General features: G+C 44.5%; 1 protein-coding gene and 1 long non-coding RNA gene across 2 annotated transcripts in view; both read right to left on the reverse strand.

Moving 5' to 3' along the window:
* The window catches only part of LOC310649810, a 32862-nt gene that overhangs the window by 1461 nt on the left and 14060 nt on the right, over positions 1-17341 (reverse strand). The window lies entirely within an intron of this gene.
* Positions 37-17254, reverse strand: LOC310649582 (serine/threonine-protein kinase NLK2-like). The gene is made up of 11 exons (XM_083378115.1): positions 15197-17254; positions 14353-14482; positions 12754-12809; positions 9435-9541; positions 7951-8036; positions 5537-5746; positions 5245-5346; positions 5077-5163; positions 2634-2832; positions 1112-1205; positions 37-583 (listed from the first exon to the last, which is right to left on the reverse strand). The coding sequence occupies exons 1-11, from the start codon at positions 15436-15438 to the stop codon at positions 535-537; spliced, it is 1362 nt and encodes a 453-aa protein (XP_083234241.1). The 5' UTR covers positions 15439-17254; the 3' UTR covers positions 37-534.

Here is a 17341-nt window from a genome sequence, read left to right on the forward strand (position 1 = left end):
CTAGGCCGCTTTATGACTCATGGACTCCCTCAGCCACACTGAGGGAAAAGGGAGAGGTTTCCAAGCTGAGCCATGCTGGCTCAGGAATTCTGGGAGTTGAAGTCCACGAGTCATAAAAGAGCCAAGGTTGCCTACCCCTGGTATAGGGAAAGGAAAATATTGGTGCAGAGCCAGGGAGAAGGGAAAGAACTCACAAGGACAGTGCCCACCAACCCAGAGTTTTCCAGTGCAGTACAGGAACAGGGGAAGGGAAAAGACACCCATCAGTGGGGGGGGGGGGGGAGAAATCCCTTCCCCCAACTTTTCCACTTCCAAATAATAATAATAATAATAATATAATAACGACCCAGACACCCCCATTCCCAAATGTCTGGCCATAAGTCAAAATATTCAAGAGTGCAGGATGAAGGGGCAGCGTTTCCCTCTTCTTTTCATCTCTCCACTGCCAGCAGCAACGCCATCCCTTCCGTGTCTTCCGTCCCTCTTCTTCTGTCTTTCTTTTCTTTTTCCGTCATGACCGTCCAAGGGTCAGCTTCATCTCTCTTCCTTCCTGGACACCTTGGAAGAATGCCATGCTGTGGAGCTGCCGGGTAGGAAAAAATAAAAATTAAAAAAAGTATTACAGGTAGTCCTCGACTTACGACCAAAATTGAGCCCAAACTTTCTGCCGCTAAGTGAGACATTTGTTAAATGGGTTTTGCCCCTTTTTATCACCTGTCTTGCCATGGTTGTTAAGGGAATCAGTGCAGTTGATAACTCAGTAACCCCGCTGCTTAAGTGAATCTGGCTTCCCCATTGACTTTGCTTGTGAGGTGGTCGCAAAAGGGGGTCACGTGACTCCCGGGACTCAGCAACGGTCATAAATACGGACCAGTTGCCAAGCGTCTGAATTTTGATCACGTGATCATGGGAAAGTTGCAAAGGTCAAAACCGTGAAAAACGGCCCTAAGTCCCGTTTTTCAGCACCGTGGTAACTTTGAATGGTCACTAAACGAACTGTTGTTAAGTCGAGGAGTACCTGACCTACCTCCTCTTTCTCCTTCTGTAAAGACAGAGCCACCAGCCTGCTGGTAAGGGACGGTACAACAAGCCACCAATTTCAGAGACTCACCGGATGAAGGTTTTGAAGGCAGCTGACTGGGGGTTGATACAGAGTGGAACCCGTTTCCCATGCTGCTGTTCCAAGATAAACCTGTGCACCAGTTCTGAAAAACAAAAAGTACATTTTTGGTTTGGTCGCCATCAGGGCCACAAAAATCCCCCCCTCCCCGATTCTTGCAGACCAAATCTGTAGCCCTATATTTACATAATACATGCCCCTCTTTTCTCCTCCTCTATTTTTCCATGCATTTTCATTCTGCCTCTCCTCACTCAGGCAAGCCAAGGCCATCACAAATGTTTGGGATAATAGAAGCAGCGAATCGCAACTGAATGCGTGCACATTTGGACACTTGCCATCCAGGTGACTTGTCCTGTGTACACTCAGAACTTCACCAGCAGATTCAGATAAATCCCTACTTCTGCAAAATCTCCATCCCCTCTTTGGAAATCTCCTCTTCCTCCTCCAATATGAATAGATGCCATTAGTGCTACACTGGTTGCACAGGGGAATTGGGAGATGCAGCAACCCAAGTGGGATGTGCTTCTTAGCATGAAGTGACACGAAAGGATGCATTAACGTTTTGACTTCTCCGTAATTCTGTAAGATGATACAAAATACCCACAGAGGGTGAAGAAAAACTGAAATCACAAAGTCTGGTGGAATTCATGGAAGAATTACGTACATTAACTGCTCTCACGTACTTCGTGTAAGACAGCTGAGATCAATGTTTAGCTCCTAAATTAGCAACTAGCAATAGCAATGTCCCCGAGGTGCTTTTTCAAGAGGCAACTGGACTTTCCTGTTTTTCTTTGAAGACGTTTCGCTTCTCTTTCAAGCTTCTTCAGCTCTTGTCTCTTGAAAAAGCACCTTTCGGACAACCATGACCTGGATGACAGAGAATCTCCACAGACAGTTAGCAATAGCACTTAAGACTGACATACCGTTTCATACTTTCATAATCCAGCATTCTAACCTCTGCGCCACCGCTACGTTAAGAATGGGGCCCTCTGGACACCCCAGGATTTGTCAGGTGGTTTGGACTCAATCAACTTATTATTTATTTATTAATTTAATTTGTATACCGCCCTTCTCCCGAAGGACTCAGGGCGGTGAACAGGGCAATACATATTAAAAGACAGAATACAAAAATTAAAAAAGATTAAACAAGGTGCCCACAAATAAGTTAAAGCGCATTAAAAGCAGGTTAAAACACATTTATAAAACCCAACCCCATCCCATCAGGCCAGGCCAGCTTGTTCAAAAAGGTAAGTTTTTAGATCGCGCCGGAAAGAGCGGAGGTCAGGCGCCATCCGGAGCTCGACCGGAAGATGGTTCCATAAATCCGGCGCGCCCACCGAGAACGCCCTCCCCCTGGGGGTCACCAGTCGGCATTCTTTGACCGGTGGCACCCTGAGGAGGCCCTCTCTGTGGGAGCGTACTGGGCGGAGGGAAGTTGACGCCGGCCGCAGGTGCTCCCCAAGGTATTCCAGACCCATGCCATGTAGGGCTTTGTAGGTCATTACCAACTTACCTTTGACCTGCCAGACAGAAGCGAGGTTCTTTTCGTAAGAGCCGTCAAATTTGGGGTCGGCCCGGGGTTCAAAGTCACTGGTGTAAATGCGGCCGGAGGAGACCGAAAAGCAGCAAGTGCACATACAGGTGTGGTATCTCAGTCGCCCTTCATCTAAGTAAGGATGTGAAAGGGCATCCTTCGCTGAGATCCGCTTGGCCTGCAGAAAAAGGAAGGAAGCTTATAAACTTAAAAAAAAAAACAGAAGAAGAATCTGATAAATAATTTGGTAGATGAAAAAGTTTGCCTACAATTTAAAAATGAAGAAATAAAAAAAGATAATTAAAGAATATTATAAGAAACTGTATGACACAGAAGAAATTCCAAGAGAGAGAATGATCCAATATCTGGAAGGAAATAACCTACCAAAAATTCGAGAAACCTGTAAGACCACTGGGAGATCTCTATTGTATAGAGGCAGTTCTCGACTTACGACTGTAATGAAGCCTTCCCATTAGTCATAGATCATAAAGGTTGAACAAAATGCGCCGGTCATGTGACCAGCCTGCTTCTATGACTTTTTGTGGCAGTTATTAAGCGAACACCATGATCGTTGAGTGATCCATTGTTCGCTGTGGCCTGGTTTTGCCGAAAACTGAAAACAAATGCCATTTTTTTCACAAAACCATCGTAATGTACAGTCATGTGATCATAGCATAATGCAAATGGCGGTAAATATGTTGATGAGTGCCCCAAATGCAGCCACCTGAACTGTGGTGGCGGTGAGGAACCATCGGAACTTCAGATCCAGGTCACAAGTCCCCTTTATCTGGTAGGTCATAACTTTGAACGGTTGCTAAGAGCAACTGTCCTAAGTTGAGGACCACCTGTACAACAGCGTTTCTCAACATGCTGGCTAGAGAAACATGGGAGTTGAAGTCCACACATCTTAGAGTTGCTAAGGTTGAGAAACACTGGTGTACAGTATCGACCAATCAAGAAATCTCAATTCAATGCCTGGTTTTGCAAAGAAAAAGGTTTTTTTTTCATTTTGCCAAAAACATCCAAATGGTTCCATCCATGATTTGCTAGCAATATGTATACAGAGGAGCTCTTGAGTTATTCTCTTAAGCCAGGGGGGGCCTCCAAACTTGGCCCTTTTATGACTTGTGGACTTCAACTCCCAGAATTCCTCAGCCAGCGTACCTGACTGAGGAATTCTGGGAGTTGAAGTCCACAAGTCATAAAAGGGCCAAGTCTGAAGACCCCTGGCTTAAGCCATGGTCTTTTTGGCTTCTGCCTTACAGTAGACCAAGATGAGACAAACCAGTCCTCCAACAAGACACTAATTTTAACTCTATGCACTCCCCTATAGAAATCCTATTTTAATCAATTTTATTTAATTTATATGTTGTCCAGAGTTGCTTCGGATAGTGAGATGGCTGGCATGTAAATTTCATAAACAACAACAAAAATTTTCTGATTACTAAAAGGACCAGACAAATGGTACCTATGGCTGAGTTACATCATGTAACAATCACCTCTGATTATAACTTTATAATAAATCTAAGTTTGATTAAATGTTTTCAACCTTAATCACACACTGGAGGGTAGTATGTTGCTCAGAGCTGGCAGACAGGAAGGAGAGTGACTGTATATTCTTGGGGGGGAAAAAAACAAATCTGAAAAAGGGGCAAATCTGAAGGAACACCAGAAAGGAACTGAAAAGATTAAAACAAATCCTCAATTTACAACCTTCAACTCATTTAGTGACCATTCGAAGTTACAACAGGATTGAAAAAAGTGACTTATGACTGTTTTTCACACTTATGACCATTGCAGCGGCCCTGCGGTCATGTGATCAAAATTCGGGTGCTTGGCAACTGGTTCACCTTTATGACAGTTGCAGTGCCCCGGGGTCATGTGATCACCTTCTGACAAGCGAAGTCAGTGGGGAACACAGATCCACTTAACAACTATGTTACTAACTTAACAACTGCAGTGATTCACTAAACAAATGTGGCAAGAAAAGTTGTAAAATGGGACAAAACTCACTTAACAAATTTCTCACTTAGCAACGTAAATTTGGGGCTCAATTGTGGTCACAAGCCGAGGACTACCTGTTAATTCTTTAGGTTGATAAAGAGAGAGGCAGCCAGCATTGCTCTCATTACGGTGTATATTGTCTTAAGGCTCCCAAAATTTGATCAAAAATGCGTACAATGCGCAGAAAATGAACTTCTTAATACTGTTGTATTCGCAAATGGTTGCTAACTGAGATTGCCACTAAATTGAGGAGTGGATGTATACTGTCTCTATCATTTGGCATATCCGATGGTTTATCTCTACACTTTCAATTTTATGCCCCTAACAACTGGAACAACAATGGCGAGGTGAATGTGAGAGAGGAAGAGAGACAACCTGACTAGTCTAAAGTTTTCCTTTGACTACATTGCCAACTCACTGGATCAAAGACCAACATCCGGCAGAGCAAATGCACAGCTTCGTGGGTGGCTTCTCCAGAGAGCATGTAAAGGACAGACAATGATGGCTAGGATAAAAAAAAAGGCAAGTGTTAAAAAGCTTCCTTCATTTCCATGGCTCTTACCTTCCCAGCCGTGATGGTACTCACCGGCTTGTGACTGCCACGCAGGATGTGGGCCCGGGCCCCCTCGCAGGCTGAACGGAGGGCAGCAACGGGAGGAGTCCCCAGGAGATCTGTAATCAGGTCCAACTGCCACCCGTAGATCAAAGGAAGAAGAGAAGAAGAAGAAATGGAGAGAGGGAGAGAGAAGGGAAAGAGGAAAGTTACTCCTTTGGTGTCGAGTAGTGGACGTTTTGTGGAAGCACAAGCTGAAATGTTCTTTCACGCCTTCTGAAACCACACACTTTCGCAACTCTTTCTTCAAAGCCGGTTGAGATACCTGCTGAATTGGGCTCTGAGCCTGAAAGAGGATACGCCTGCCAAGGAGTTCGGCGAAAATGCAGCCCACGGACCAAATATCAATTGGACGTCCATAATGCCTGCTGCCCATCAGGATTTCAGGTGCCCGGTAATATTGAGTAACCACCTCTTGAGTCATGTGCTGGGACTCATCTGGCTCCTCTACCCGGGCCAAACCAAAATCACAGATCTGAAAGAAAGATGAAAAGGTGTGGTCAACCTGAGGAAGCTTCTAGAGCCGTGATGGCGAACCTACGGCACGCGTGCCACAAGTGGCACGCAGAGCCCTCTCTGTGCGCACGCGCGCTGTAGCTCCAGTCCTAGGCCTTCAGTTGGGTTTTATAAAACCTTTTCGCTTTAGGCCTCGGCTGCCATGTGCAAAAAAGAAAAGGCTCAATTGATCAATCAATTTCAACTTCTCGCGGGGGGGAAAAAAAAAAGATCACGCAAAGTTGGGATTGATTGATTGAACTTTTTAGTCCCACCCAGTCTGCTGTTACCACGGCAGCCATGCCCACCCAATGGGCCACACCCACCTGGCACCTGACGATACATAAGTGGGCTTTGGGTTGCAGTTTGGGCACTTGATCTCTGAAAGGTTCGCCATCACTGTTCTAGAGAAATAAAACTTCCAGACCTACTTTTCTCTACTATTTGCTGCTCCTTCTGGGAATCAACATTCTTTCAATGCCACCGAATGCTATTAATTCAGGTGCATTCTAAAATTTAATTTAATTTTAATTTATTAATATTTCTATACCGCCCTTCTCCCGAAGGACTCAGGGCGGTGTACAGGGCAAGAATAAAACACAGAGATATACAAAAGATAAAAGGTAATTAAATACATGCCCAATTAAAATACAGTTAATACATACTAAAAACCCCCAATAAAAATAGTAAAAAACCCCACCAATCCCCCCTCAGGCCAGGCCGGCTTGCTCGAACAAGTATGTTTTCAGATCGCGGCGAAAGGAGCGAAGATCGGGCGCCGTCCGGAACTCAACCGGTAGCTGGTTCCATAGCTCCGGGGCGCCCACAGAGAAGGATCTCCCCCTGGGGGCCACCAGTCGACATTCTCTGACCGGTGGCACCCTGAGGAGGCCCTCTCTGTGGGAACGCACAGGGCGGAGGGAAGTAGACGCCGGCAGCAGGTGTTCCCTACGGTACTCCGGAACCCTGCCATGTAGGGCTTTAAACACCATTACTAGCACCTTGAATCTCACCCGGAAGACAACTGGTAACCAATGCAGCTCACGGAGCAGAGGTGTGACATGGGAGTATCGGGAAACTCCCAACACAACTCTCGCGGCTGCATTCTGTACCAGTTGGAGCCTCCGGGTGGTCCTCAAGGGAAGCCCCATGTAGAGAGCGTTGCAGTAGTCTAGACGAGAGGTCACGAGCGCGTGAGTGACCGTGCATAAATCATCCAGGCTTAGATAGGGCCGCAACTGGCGCACCAGGCGAACCTGGGCGAAAGCCCCCCTAGTCACAGCCACCATGGGAGCTGCATGGATGTTTCTCAACCCTGGCAACTTTAAGAGGTGTGGACTTCAACTCCCAGAATTCTCTGGCCAGCATTAGGGAACCTGACAAGGCTTGTAAGGACCCTGCTGGGGGGAGAGGGGAAAAGGCCTACGGGCCCCAGTAGTGGTGAGGGAAGCAGGCCCAAGGCCTACGGGGACATCAAGGGGCAGGAAGCAGATCGTAGAGGATGGGGGAGGCCCTACAAGTCTGGGGCAGGAGGGCCTGGGCCTGCGCTAGGTTTCCCAAGTTCTCCCCCACCTGAGGCACCCAGTGCTCCACTTAACGACTACATGAAGGACGGCAGAGGTGGGATCGTTAAGCAAGATCACGTGGTTGCCTCACTTAAACGACCATCACAACTTACGACCGTAATGGGCAGATGCCATTACAGTTATAGTTCAAGAACTACCTGTACACAAATAAAGGATTCTATGTCTCAAATTCAAGTACACTGCATTAAATTAAATACAATTCGTTTGATCACTTCTTGCATGGTTAATTTTTTTTTCTTTTGTCACATCAAAAATAGCAATTTGCTGGTTGTGACTTTATCAGCTGCAAGACTATGTGACAGAGAATTATTGAAGATACATATGTGTTAAAATCTACAGCATGGTGGGCACCGTGTCACCACTGATAGCTTTGGGTGCAATGGCATACATGACATTTTATGGATTTGTCAGAACCATACACATATTTATACACCCAACATCTCTATTCTTACCGTAGTATGATTCACAGTGATTGGAGTGGGAGGGTGGGTGAGAACATTTAATGTTTGGCCATAATAGCTAAAAATGCTGGACGTCACAGTCCCCCCGGAGGTGGCTATCTTGAAAACTGCCTGGGTTGGCTACAAGGAGGAATTACCTTGAGGACACAGTTGCTGTTGACCAGCAAATTCCCAGGCTTGATGTCCCGATGAAGGACACCAGCAGAGTGCAAATATTTTAGCCCTGGAGAAGTAAGGCAAAAGAAAAAATACATTGGGTATTTTATTTGGAGTCAACAGATGCAATAAAAATTAAAACTGAAATTAAACCCATTATCAACATAGTTTTCAAAATTTAAAACTTTTGTGTAAGTTCTGAACTACTGCTGAAGTGCTGAGCCTGGTGCTGAGTTTGACTCCAAACACATTTTACTTAAACATTAAGTAACTAAGAAAATTTAAAAAGGGACACTCGTTATCTCTTCTAAGAAAATAGCCCCTTAAGTCGCACACGTGCAGGATTCTTAAATCCTGAAAAGAAACTCCTTGTATTTTATGGAATTGCAACTGTGCAAGGATCGTCAGAAAAGGAGGGAAGGGGAGGAAATATTAAAACAAATGACTTGCAACAGGACATAATTAGGAAGGACGGGAGCAAAGGAAAGGAGCAGGAGAAAAGGGCAAAAGATATCTGATAAACATGAGAGGAGAAAATATTAGAGGACATATCAAAGAGACCATTCAAGAGGGATAATAGAAATACAACTTGTTTGGTCATCAAACCCCTGCTGGATCTCCACCCCCATGGCTCTCCATCCCAATTCAAAAACATGCACAAGGAAGATCTCAACGCTTCTCCAACCCCTCTAATGTCAAAGCATTAGACCGATAGCAACCCGTCAATGAATTGTACCTTCTTCTTTCATGGGACCTGAAGCCCCTGAGATCCAGTCTCCCCTTTGAGACAATGTAGAATACCCTTTACTCTCTTTTGATTCTTCATCCTTCTCTTTCCTACTTCTGATTATTGTCATCCTCGCTTCTTAATCCCTAATCTTGACTAAGTTCTGGCATCCATAACTTTGATCACCGTTATGGAATCTTTTAACTTGGAGTTGAGGATTCTACAACTGCAGGCTATGCGTATGATTTAGAAGCTAGGCAGCTTGTATAATGTGAGATGAATGATGCAATGTTAGGAATGACTCAGCAGGAGTCTGTATCCCTTTAAGAGCTTGAATATAAAAGGGAAGGCCTTGCTGGAGTCTTTCTCTCTTGTCCCTTTCCTGCTGTAACTGCTATGTATTGGAGTTTGCTGAATTATCACCACGTGTTTGTATTTTATTTCTAGTGTATATTTGTAGATAGTGTAATATAAATCACCATTTAATACAAACCACTACTGTATTTACTCCTGGGTTACCTCGGCGCAATAAGGCTGTGCATGCTCTGACAGCATAGCATCAGCCAACTCTGTATAGACATTGTCCTATTAGCTCACATTCTTCTACTGAATGATTACAATCCTTGTCATGTTATACGGCTGCCAAGCCAGACAGCTCTACATTCGCACTGAATCTAAATAAAGAACTTTGCCCAAATGGATAGTTCCCAATTTATGGCATTTCCAAGTCAGACTTACCCCTGAGGATCTGATACAAAAAGACCTTGATATGATCAGAGCTGAGTGGTTGCGGAGAAACTATGACTTTGTGAAGGTCACTTTGCATCAATTCAGTGATAACATAACTGATGGTCATTGTCAAGGAGGTTGATGGGGAATGGAACAGAGAATGGAGGTTATCTGAATACCCAGCTCTTCCCATTGGAAGCAAAAAGAAAAATTACTTTCCCACCATTTTGTAAAACCAACAAGCTCGAACAGAATAAGGAGGCACAAATACCAAACAGCGGGACAAAGTGAGGTAAAATAAAATAAGAAAATATAGAAAGAAAAACAGATCAGCCATCGCCAACCTGATACTCTGTATATAGGCTGGAATGCAAACTCATATCAATTTTGGAGGACACAAAACTAAGGAAAGACTGAGTCTTCGGAGAAGGGCGGGATATAAATGGAATTAAAATAAATAAATAAAATAAATAAATCAAAAAGAACTAAAGAACCTCAAAAGCATCTCCAGTGCAGAACTGAGACACAAAATGCGTATGAGAATGGACGAACCTAACTATTAAGAAATTTTAAAAATCAGTATGGAAACTCTTAGTTGCAAGGAAAATAAAAGAAGACAAAAGTGCAGACAAAATAAGCAAAAGCAATCTTTTCTAGTATTGTACACTACTGCACAATCTCAAAACGAGGTACTTCCTGCCCACAAATGCCACTCAAATTTCATGGAACTGTGACAATCTCAGCACAGACTCTAATGGGGCATTATGAAAAGATTTAAGAGTATTTTTAACAAACAAACAAAAAACCCCAACTGAGCATGAATATATGAGGCCATGGCTTCTGTGAATATTGACGTTTGTAAGCCGCCCAGAGTTACTTGTTAACGAGATGGGCAGCATTTACATTAAATAAACCAATTTAATAAATAAATACACATTAATTATACAATTACTAGCTAAAATTGTGCTGTTGACCTCTGAGGTTAAAAGAATAGTATCATAACTTTTAGTAATAAAGGGCTTGCTAGCTATAGCTAGGTGTTTATTACTAAAAGTTATGATTCTATTCTTTTAAGGCAGGGGTCCCCAACCCGAGTCACAGCCCACTATTGGGCCGCGGCCTCTTTCAAACCAGGCCGTGCGAGTGATGGGCAAGCATGTGTGTATGCGAAGCTCCACTCACATGAGCGGCGCAAATGGAACTTTGCACGCAAGTGGAGCTTCGCGTGTGAGCACAAGCACCCTCCGCTCGCATGAGTAGAGCTTAACATGCAAAGCTCCATTCCTGTGAATGGAGGGCATGTGCACCAACCGGCCACACCAATGGAGCTGTGCGCGCGCAGGCGCCTGGCACTCACACGCTCCCCCACCCAGACCAGGCCAGGCCGCCAAAGTGGAAAGATTGAGGAGCACTATTTTAAGGAGATGAAGCTGGAAGGAAACATAACATGTAAGATATGATAGCCCTATCTAGGTGCTGCTGCAACATTTGTGCATGAAGAGATGAAGTAGGAACAATCAGACCTGATGCTCTTTTCAACTTGCAAACAGAGCTCGGTGGCCTCTGAGCAAACAAATAACCAAACTCAGACAGCACCAAGGACTCCACAGCCAGACCATCCCTGACCATCCATTCTCATTACTCTTCATTTATAGAAAGCCATGGTCTCCAGCAAGGGATCTCAGACCTCAGACTGAGGCATCTCAATCTCTAGCATGGTATCCAGATCCCACAAACCTCAATGGCCACCAGGTTCCATGCCCTCCTCATATTCCATTAGATTCATGTACTTACTGTCCAAAGAAGTTAAATGGGAAGCTAGCAGGCTCCAGAACAATGTCCTACCACCATTTCTAAGAAAGCCTCTGGGTCAGATCATAAAAGTGGAGGGAGCTGTCAATCAAAGGCTGCCCAGAAACAACTGAGGAACTTAAGACTGGTATGAAACGTCTTAGGAGTTTTGAAGGAATGATGGAGAGCAGCTTCCCAGCTTGCCATTAGGTAAATGAGGACCATCCTATGCCAACAACAAGAGATTTAAAATAGCAACTGTACCTACTGGTGTCCAAAGGTTGTAGACATCTGGCTTAGGAGACTGAGCACTCAAGATTTCCTAGCATTCTCAAGCTCAGAGAGAACCTATCGGGAATACTATGCTGCAGTTGACTTCAAAACCCCAAGACTGGACCAAAGCTAGTGAATCATTCAATCATCTTCAGGTGAGTAAACATAAAAATGGGGCAAGAGGGAGGAGATTTCACATAATCTTGGATCTTTTGAAAATAGCCGACACAGGCTGAAAAACTTGGCAAGGAACGGTGGCAAGGACAACCTCAACGAACTAGAAAACAATTGCATGAGAATATAAGGGGGGGGGGGAAGAATCCAAAGCAGTACTGTAAATGAAGGAAATAAAAAAATATGTGAGAAGTAAAAGAGAAAAATCAAAGCAAATGGAACATAAGGATACTGCAAAAAAAAATAAGAAGAATCAAATCAGACTTAAGAAAAGCAAGAACAATCAATAAATATTTCACTTCCTCTTCTCACATGTAGCATGTGTAGAGGGGAAAAAAGCAAAGGTAACGATAGCACTCTCAATTCCTGGCAAATAGATGGGAAAGAAATGGAGGTAGTGACAGATTTTATTTTCCTGGGCTCCAAGATCACTGCAGATGGGGACTGTAGCCAAGAAATTAAAAGACGCTTGCTCCTGGGGAGGAAAGCCATGGCAAATCTAGACACCACACTAAAAAGCAGAGACATCACCCCCCTTCAACAAAAGTGTGTATAGTCAAGGCTATGGTCTTCCCAGTTGCAATGTATGGCAGTGAAAGCTGGACCATAAGAAAGGCTGAGCGCCAAAGAATTGAAGCCTTTGAACTATGGTGCTGGAGAAGACTCCTGCGAGTCCCTTGGACTGCAAGGCGATCAAACCGGTCAGTCCTAGAGGAGATCAAACCTGACTGCTCTTTAGAAGGCCAGATCCTGAAGCTAAAACTCAAATACTTTGGCCACCTAATGAGAAGGAAGGACTCACTGGAGAAGAGCCTCATGCTGGGAAAGATTGAGGGCAAGAGAAGAAGGGGACGACAGAGAATGAGGTGGCTGGATGGAGTCACTGAAGCAGTAGGCGTGAGCTTAAACGGACTCCAGAAGATGGTAGAGGACAGGAAGGCCTGGAGGAACTTTGTCCATAGGGTCGCGATGGGTCGGACATGACTTCGCAACTAACAACAACAACAACGATAGCACAAAATGGAGCATGGGAACAGTAGGGAAAATAATAATGAGGAAAGAAGTTAGCTACAGGTGGAATGAAGGATACATTTCCTCAAAACAGTCAATCTGTGGAGGTTGGAGGATATCCAGTGCTGAGAGGACCTGAGAAGAAGAAAAAAAAAGACATTTTTTTTGTCTGAAATGGTATAGGGTCACCTGCTTGAGCAGGGGGTTGGACTAGAAAACCTCCAAAGTCCCTTCCAACTTTGTTATTCTGTTAAAAGTCTGAAAATATCCCCTCACAGACAGAAAGGATGAAACCAGTGGTGGAACCCAACATCTGTACTATAATCTGGTGTTTTGGCATGACAGGCCTATCAAGCTTAACGTACCACCCGCCCCCTCCTAGTAATAAAAATAGGACAACAGCAACTAATAATGTACCTACTCAAAAACAGGAGTGAAACTTAGCTGGTAAGAGCAGCCTGCACAGTTTGTCTAATAATAGGGTCAGCCCTGCCACCCACAGCTGCAATGACTTGGTCAGTGCAAGGGACCCTTCATAACTTCACGAACACGGCACACCATCCAAGCGTCCTTCTGTCCTATACACCAGGGGTCTGCAACCTTGACAACTTTAAGACTTGTGGACTCAGCTATGCTGGCTGAGGAATTCTGGGAGCTGAAGTCCACAAGTCTTAAAGTTGTCAAGGTTCCAGACCCCTGCTATACACCATCAATTTGTGCCCATCTCTTCCAATCTTCCAGCTTTGTCCCTGAGGTGAAACGGCCCTTCGTCAGCTTCCTTGTGCCAGGGAGCAAGGCCTACCACTGACCCTGGCCTATCATCAGAGGCCATCTCCTCCTTCCACCGCTCCTCAATGAATTATATTACTCTAATTCTTTTCTTTTTATCCTTTGTTGTCCATTCCTGTCAACTGTCCATTAAGGAAGCCTATGGAAATCCAACATTCTGGAGTCACTCTTGGGATATAAACTTAACCACATGGTTTCACTGACTTGAATTTTAAAAAAACCTATCAATCCATCCAATCATTCTAGCAGGGAACCCTATTCTGGATCAGTGTCACTGCATGTGTGATCAACTGCCCTTGTTGCTGCCTCTCCAACATAATCTGCCTGGAGCCATATTTTTATATTCATTTATTTAATCAAATTTTGAAAACCCATAGAAAATATTTGTAGCTCACAGTTGAATTGTGGAGTCCTAGGTGTTCTCTGAGCTTGGTTGATTTCCTGCAGATGTCTCATTACCTAACTAGATAACATCATCATATGTCATCAGATCATTTTGATGATGTTATTTAGGGGAATAATGTCATGGACTTAGAATTGTAAGGCTGGAAAGGATCTTGGAGGTCATCTAGTCCAACCCCTTTCTTAAGGCAGGAGACCTTATCACATCTCAGAATGAAATGTCTGCAAGAAAACAACCAAGCTCAGAAAGCACCAAGGACCCCACAATTTTGAAACCGCCCATTTCCCTCACAGAGAGACTCTGGGCAGTGTACAAATTATTAGAACATAAAATACATAAAATTTAAAAAGAGGTCAGAATGATTGAAAATCAGTATACACCTACACCTTTCCACAATGCACATTCCTAAATCTGGGGAAACCTAACCCAAACCCAGGGTGCCATAGAAGGGACCACCTTTGGCTCTGCAAACTGTTCCAAACTCACATTGTCATGTTTGAAGTAACAGAGCATTCTCAATTCTCTGAAGACCCGTTTGCAAGAGACCAAGTTCTGGAAAACATTGGGCATCTTTTTGAGTGCAACTCGCGACCCATCCCGAGGGTCTGTCACAGACCTGCAGGAAGAAGAAAAATGTCCTTCTATTTACAATTTACTTTTTGGTAATAAGAAACGGTAGACCACAGCAAGGAGGCAATTGCAATGTAATTTTAGAGAGAGAGGGCAAAAGATGAAAATACATTTTAAGATCTGCTCTTAAGAAGATTGGAAAACATTGCTTTATATTTTTTCCCCGTTTTCTTTTTCCTATTTCCTTTCTTACAATTCACCATTTTTCTCTATTTCTTTTCTAAATTCCATACTGCTTTTTCTCCTAAAAATCTCTTTAATAAAAATTATTTTTAGACAGGTAGTCCTCGACTTAGAACCACTTGTTTAGGGAACGTTCGATGTTATAAGTATACAAAGCTGCTTATGACCGATCCTCACATTAGAAATGTTGCAGCATCCCCACGATCATGTGATCAAACTTCCGGCCCTTGGCAACCAATTTGTATTTACAATGGTTGCTGTGTCCCAGGGTCATGTGATCATCCTATGCAACTTTCCCAGCTGACTTCCGATAAACAAGAGTCAATGCGGGAAACCAGATTTGCTTAACAGCTGCACGATTCACTTAACAACTGCAGTGATTCACTTAACAACCAGGACAAAAAAGCTTCTGAAATGGAAATTCTAGTCTGAATTGTGATCGTATCTATCAATCCTTTCCTGTCTCTATTACCTTCATCCTTCTCTTCTATCATGCAGCAGATAACTCCTCACTCACCATACCACACCAAAAGCACCATAACCGATGGGTCGATCTGGTTCTGGGTCCACCATCATCGCATTGCCAAGCGTTGTCTGCTGTTGCTGGGGGGGAGCTATCTGTACCCCATTATTGCAATAATATTTCTGCCCCCCACCTAGCCCAGCAGCTAAAGGTGGCTGGATTAACCCCGTCAATGCCCCAAAAACATTGCTACAAAGCTGAGCTTGAAGCGGATGGTTGGGGTCTTGGAAAGCCATCAGACAAATTAGGACAGAGGTGTGAGAAACACTGATTTTGGACAAGAAGATTGGGAGAGGACGCAAAACAGCCCTCTGGAATTGAAACAAATTGTGGTTTGCAAAAAGGAGGTTTGGGAAATATTGAGTGGAAAATACCTGGCTTATTAGGGCAAATCTCACAAGCAAAATAAATGCATGCAAAATTGTGCGCTCCAGCAAAGGAGTGTTTTTATACAAGTAGTATTTTTTTTCTCCTTAAGGTTTTTAAAAAAATCTTTAAAAGAGGTATCTTGGCTTATTTTAAATTTAAAATTATTATTACAATAAAGCGTAAATTATATTTTGGGACAGTTTGATATGTTTTAGGGACCGTATTAACCCTGGCTGAAAGTGTGTGTGTGTGTGTGACAGAGCAACTGATGAAAATCAGTTCTTCAACTAAATCTCTGATGTGGAAGACATCAGGGAAGATTTCTAAGAAGCTGCGTTTTCTCCAGAATGCACAGAAAAATTTGGAATATTGTACTTACATTAAACATAAAAGGGGAGACTGATTAAGAATAGATGTAGAGCCTTGACAATCTATAGGAAAAGAGCAGAAATGTTGTATAACATTTTTCTCTTAATAGGTGAGCTTTGTGGAACCACAAGACATTTAAACAGGATTTCTGGGATTACGTTATTTTTTAAAAAAAATATTGAACAGAGAACAGAGCACTGAGGTTTTATCTCACCATATAACCAAGATGATGGAAATCCTGGGCTGTACTGAAATATCAAGAGGCCTAAAAAAAAAAATTGGGGAATCTTATACACACGTTAGGAAATACAAGCTACTATTAGAGGCCGGGATGCAAGAGAGGCACTCTCTAGATTAGAGCAAGAGAAATGGAAGTAAATTTGGGAAGAGCACTTCACGAATTGGAGAATGAGGTCTATTGCCTTTCTAGTGAGGTGTGAAAATGCTGGGGTATTCCCAGCAAAATATTAGAAGGGGGAGGGGGTTCGGTGACCCGAAACGCCCAAAGTTGCGAAAATATCCCCTTCCAACAGAAATGGAAAACCTCAAATGAGGATGTGGTATAACAGAAAAGCTGCCATCCGAACCACACAACCTTAACTCACGGGTGCACTTTGGGGAAAGTTTCTCAACAATCAAAAGTGTGGGGGGGGGGAGGAGGGACAGACTCAATAAAAAGGGGGTGCAGAGAAAGCAGCTCTCTTGGCAACCAGCCCTGTTAGGCTGATTCAGGAAGCTGTGATTAAATCTGGAGGTGTCAAAGAACCACACAACCAACCCCTTACTTCCAGGCAACAAGAGGGGCAACAGATTGGAAGAAAGATGCCCCGGATAAGTGCGGAAGTAAACTTTAGAGGTTCAGGATCTGCAAGGTGTGAGCGGGGAGTAGGGGGGGGGGTCAGAGGAGGAATAAACAGGGTGCAAAGGGAGGCCTAAGGGAGGCTTGCCTTGAAAACGGCAAGCGAGGCAAGGCAGATATTGGGGTGCTCTCAACTTTTCTTCCCCGGCAGGGAAAGGGATTCAATCCTCAGCCCAAGACGGGTCCTAGCGACGGGCCAGCGGGGGGGAAGGTGGGGGCGTCCATGGTGCGGAAGGGGGTCCTTCCCCCCACCCGCCCCCCCGGGTGGGCTTCGCAGCGTCTCAGCAAGGCATGGGGGCGGAGGGGGTCGGAGACAAAAGGGGCTCCCCGGGACGCAGACGCGCCAAGCACCCCACTTCCCCGGCAGACCCAGCAAACCCCCGGGCGAGCAGGAGCTGGAAGAGGAGCAGGAGCGGCGGCCGAGGCGGCGGCAGCGGCGAAAGCCGGGCGGGCGGGGTGCCTGGCGGGGTCTTTGTTAGAGGCGCCGGGGGTCCATCTTTACGGGGCCGGAGGAAGGAAGGCAGGCAGGCAGGAAGGCAGGA

Source organism: Vipera ursinii (genome assembly GCF_947247035.1).
Source record: "Vipera ursinii genome assembly, chromosome: Z".
NCBI classification, from domain to species: Eukaryota; Metazoa; Chordata; class Lepidosauria; order Squamata; family Viperidae; genus Vipera; species Vipera ursinii.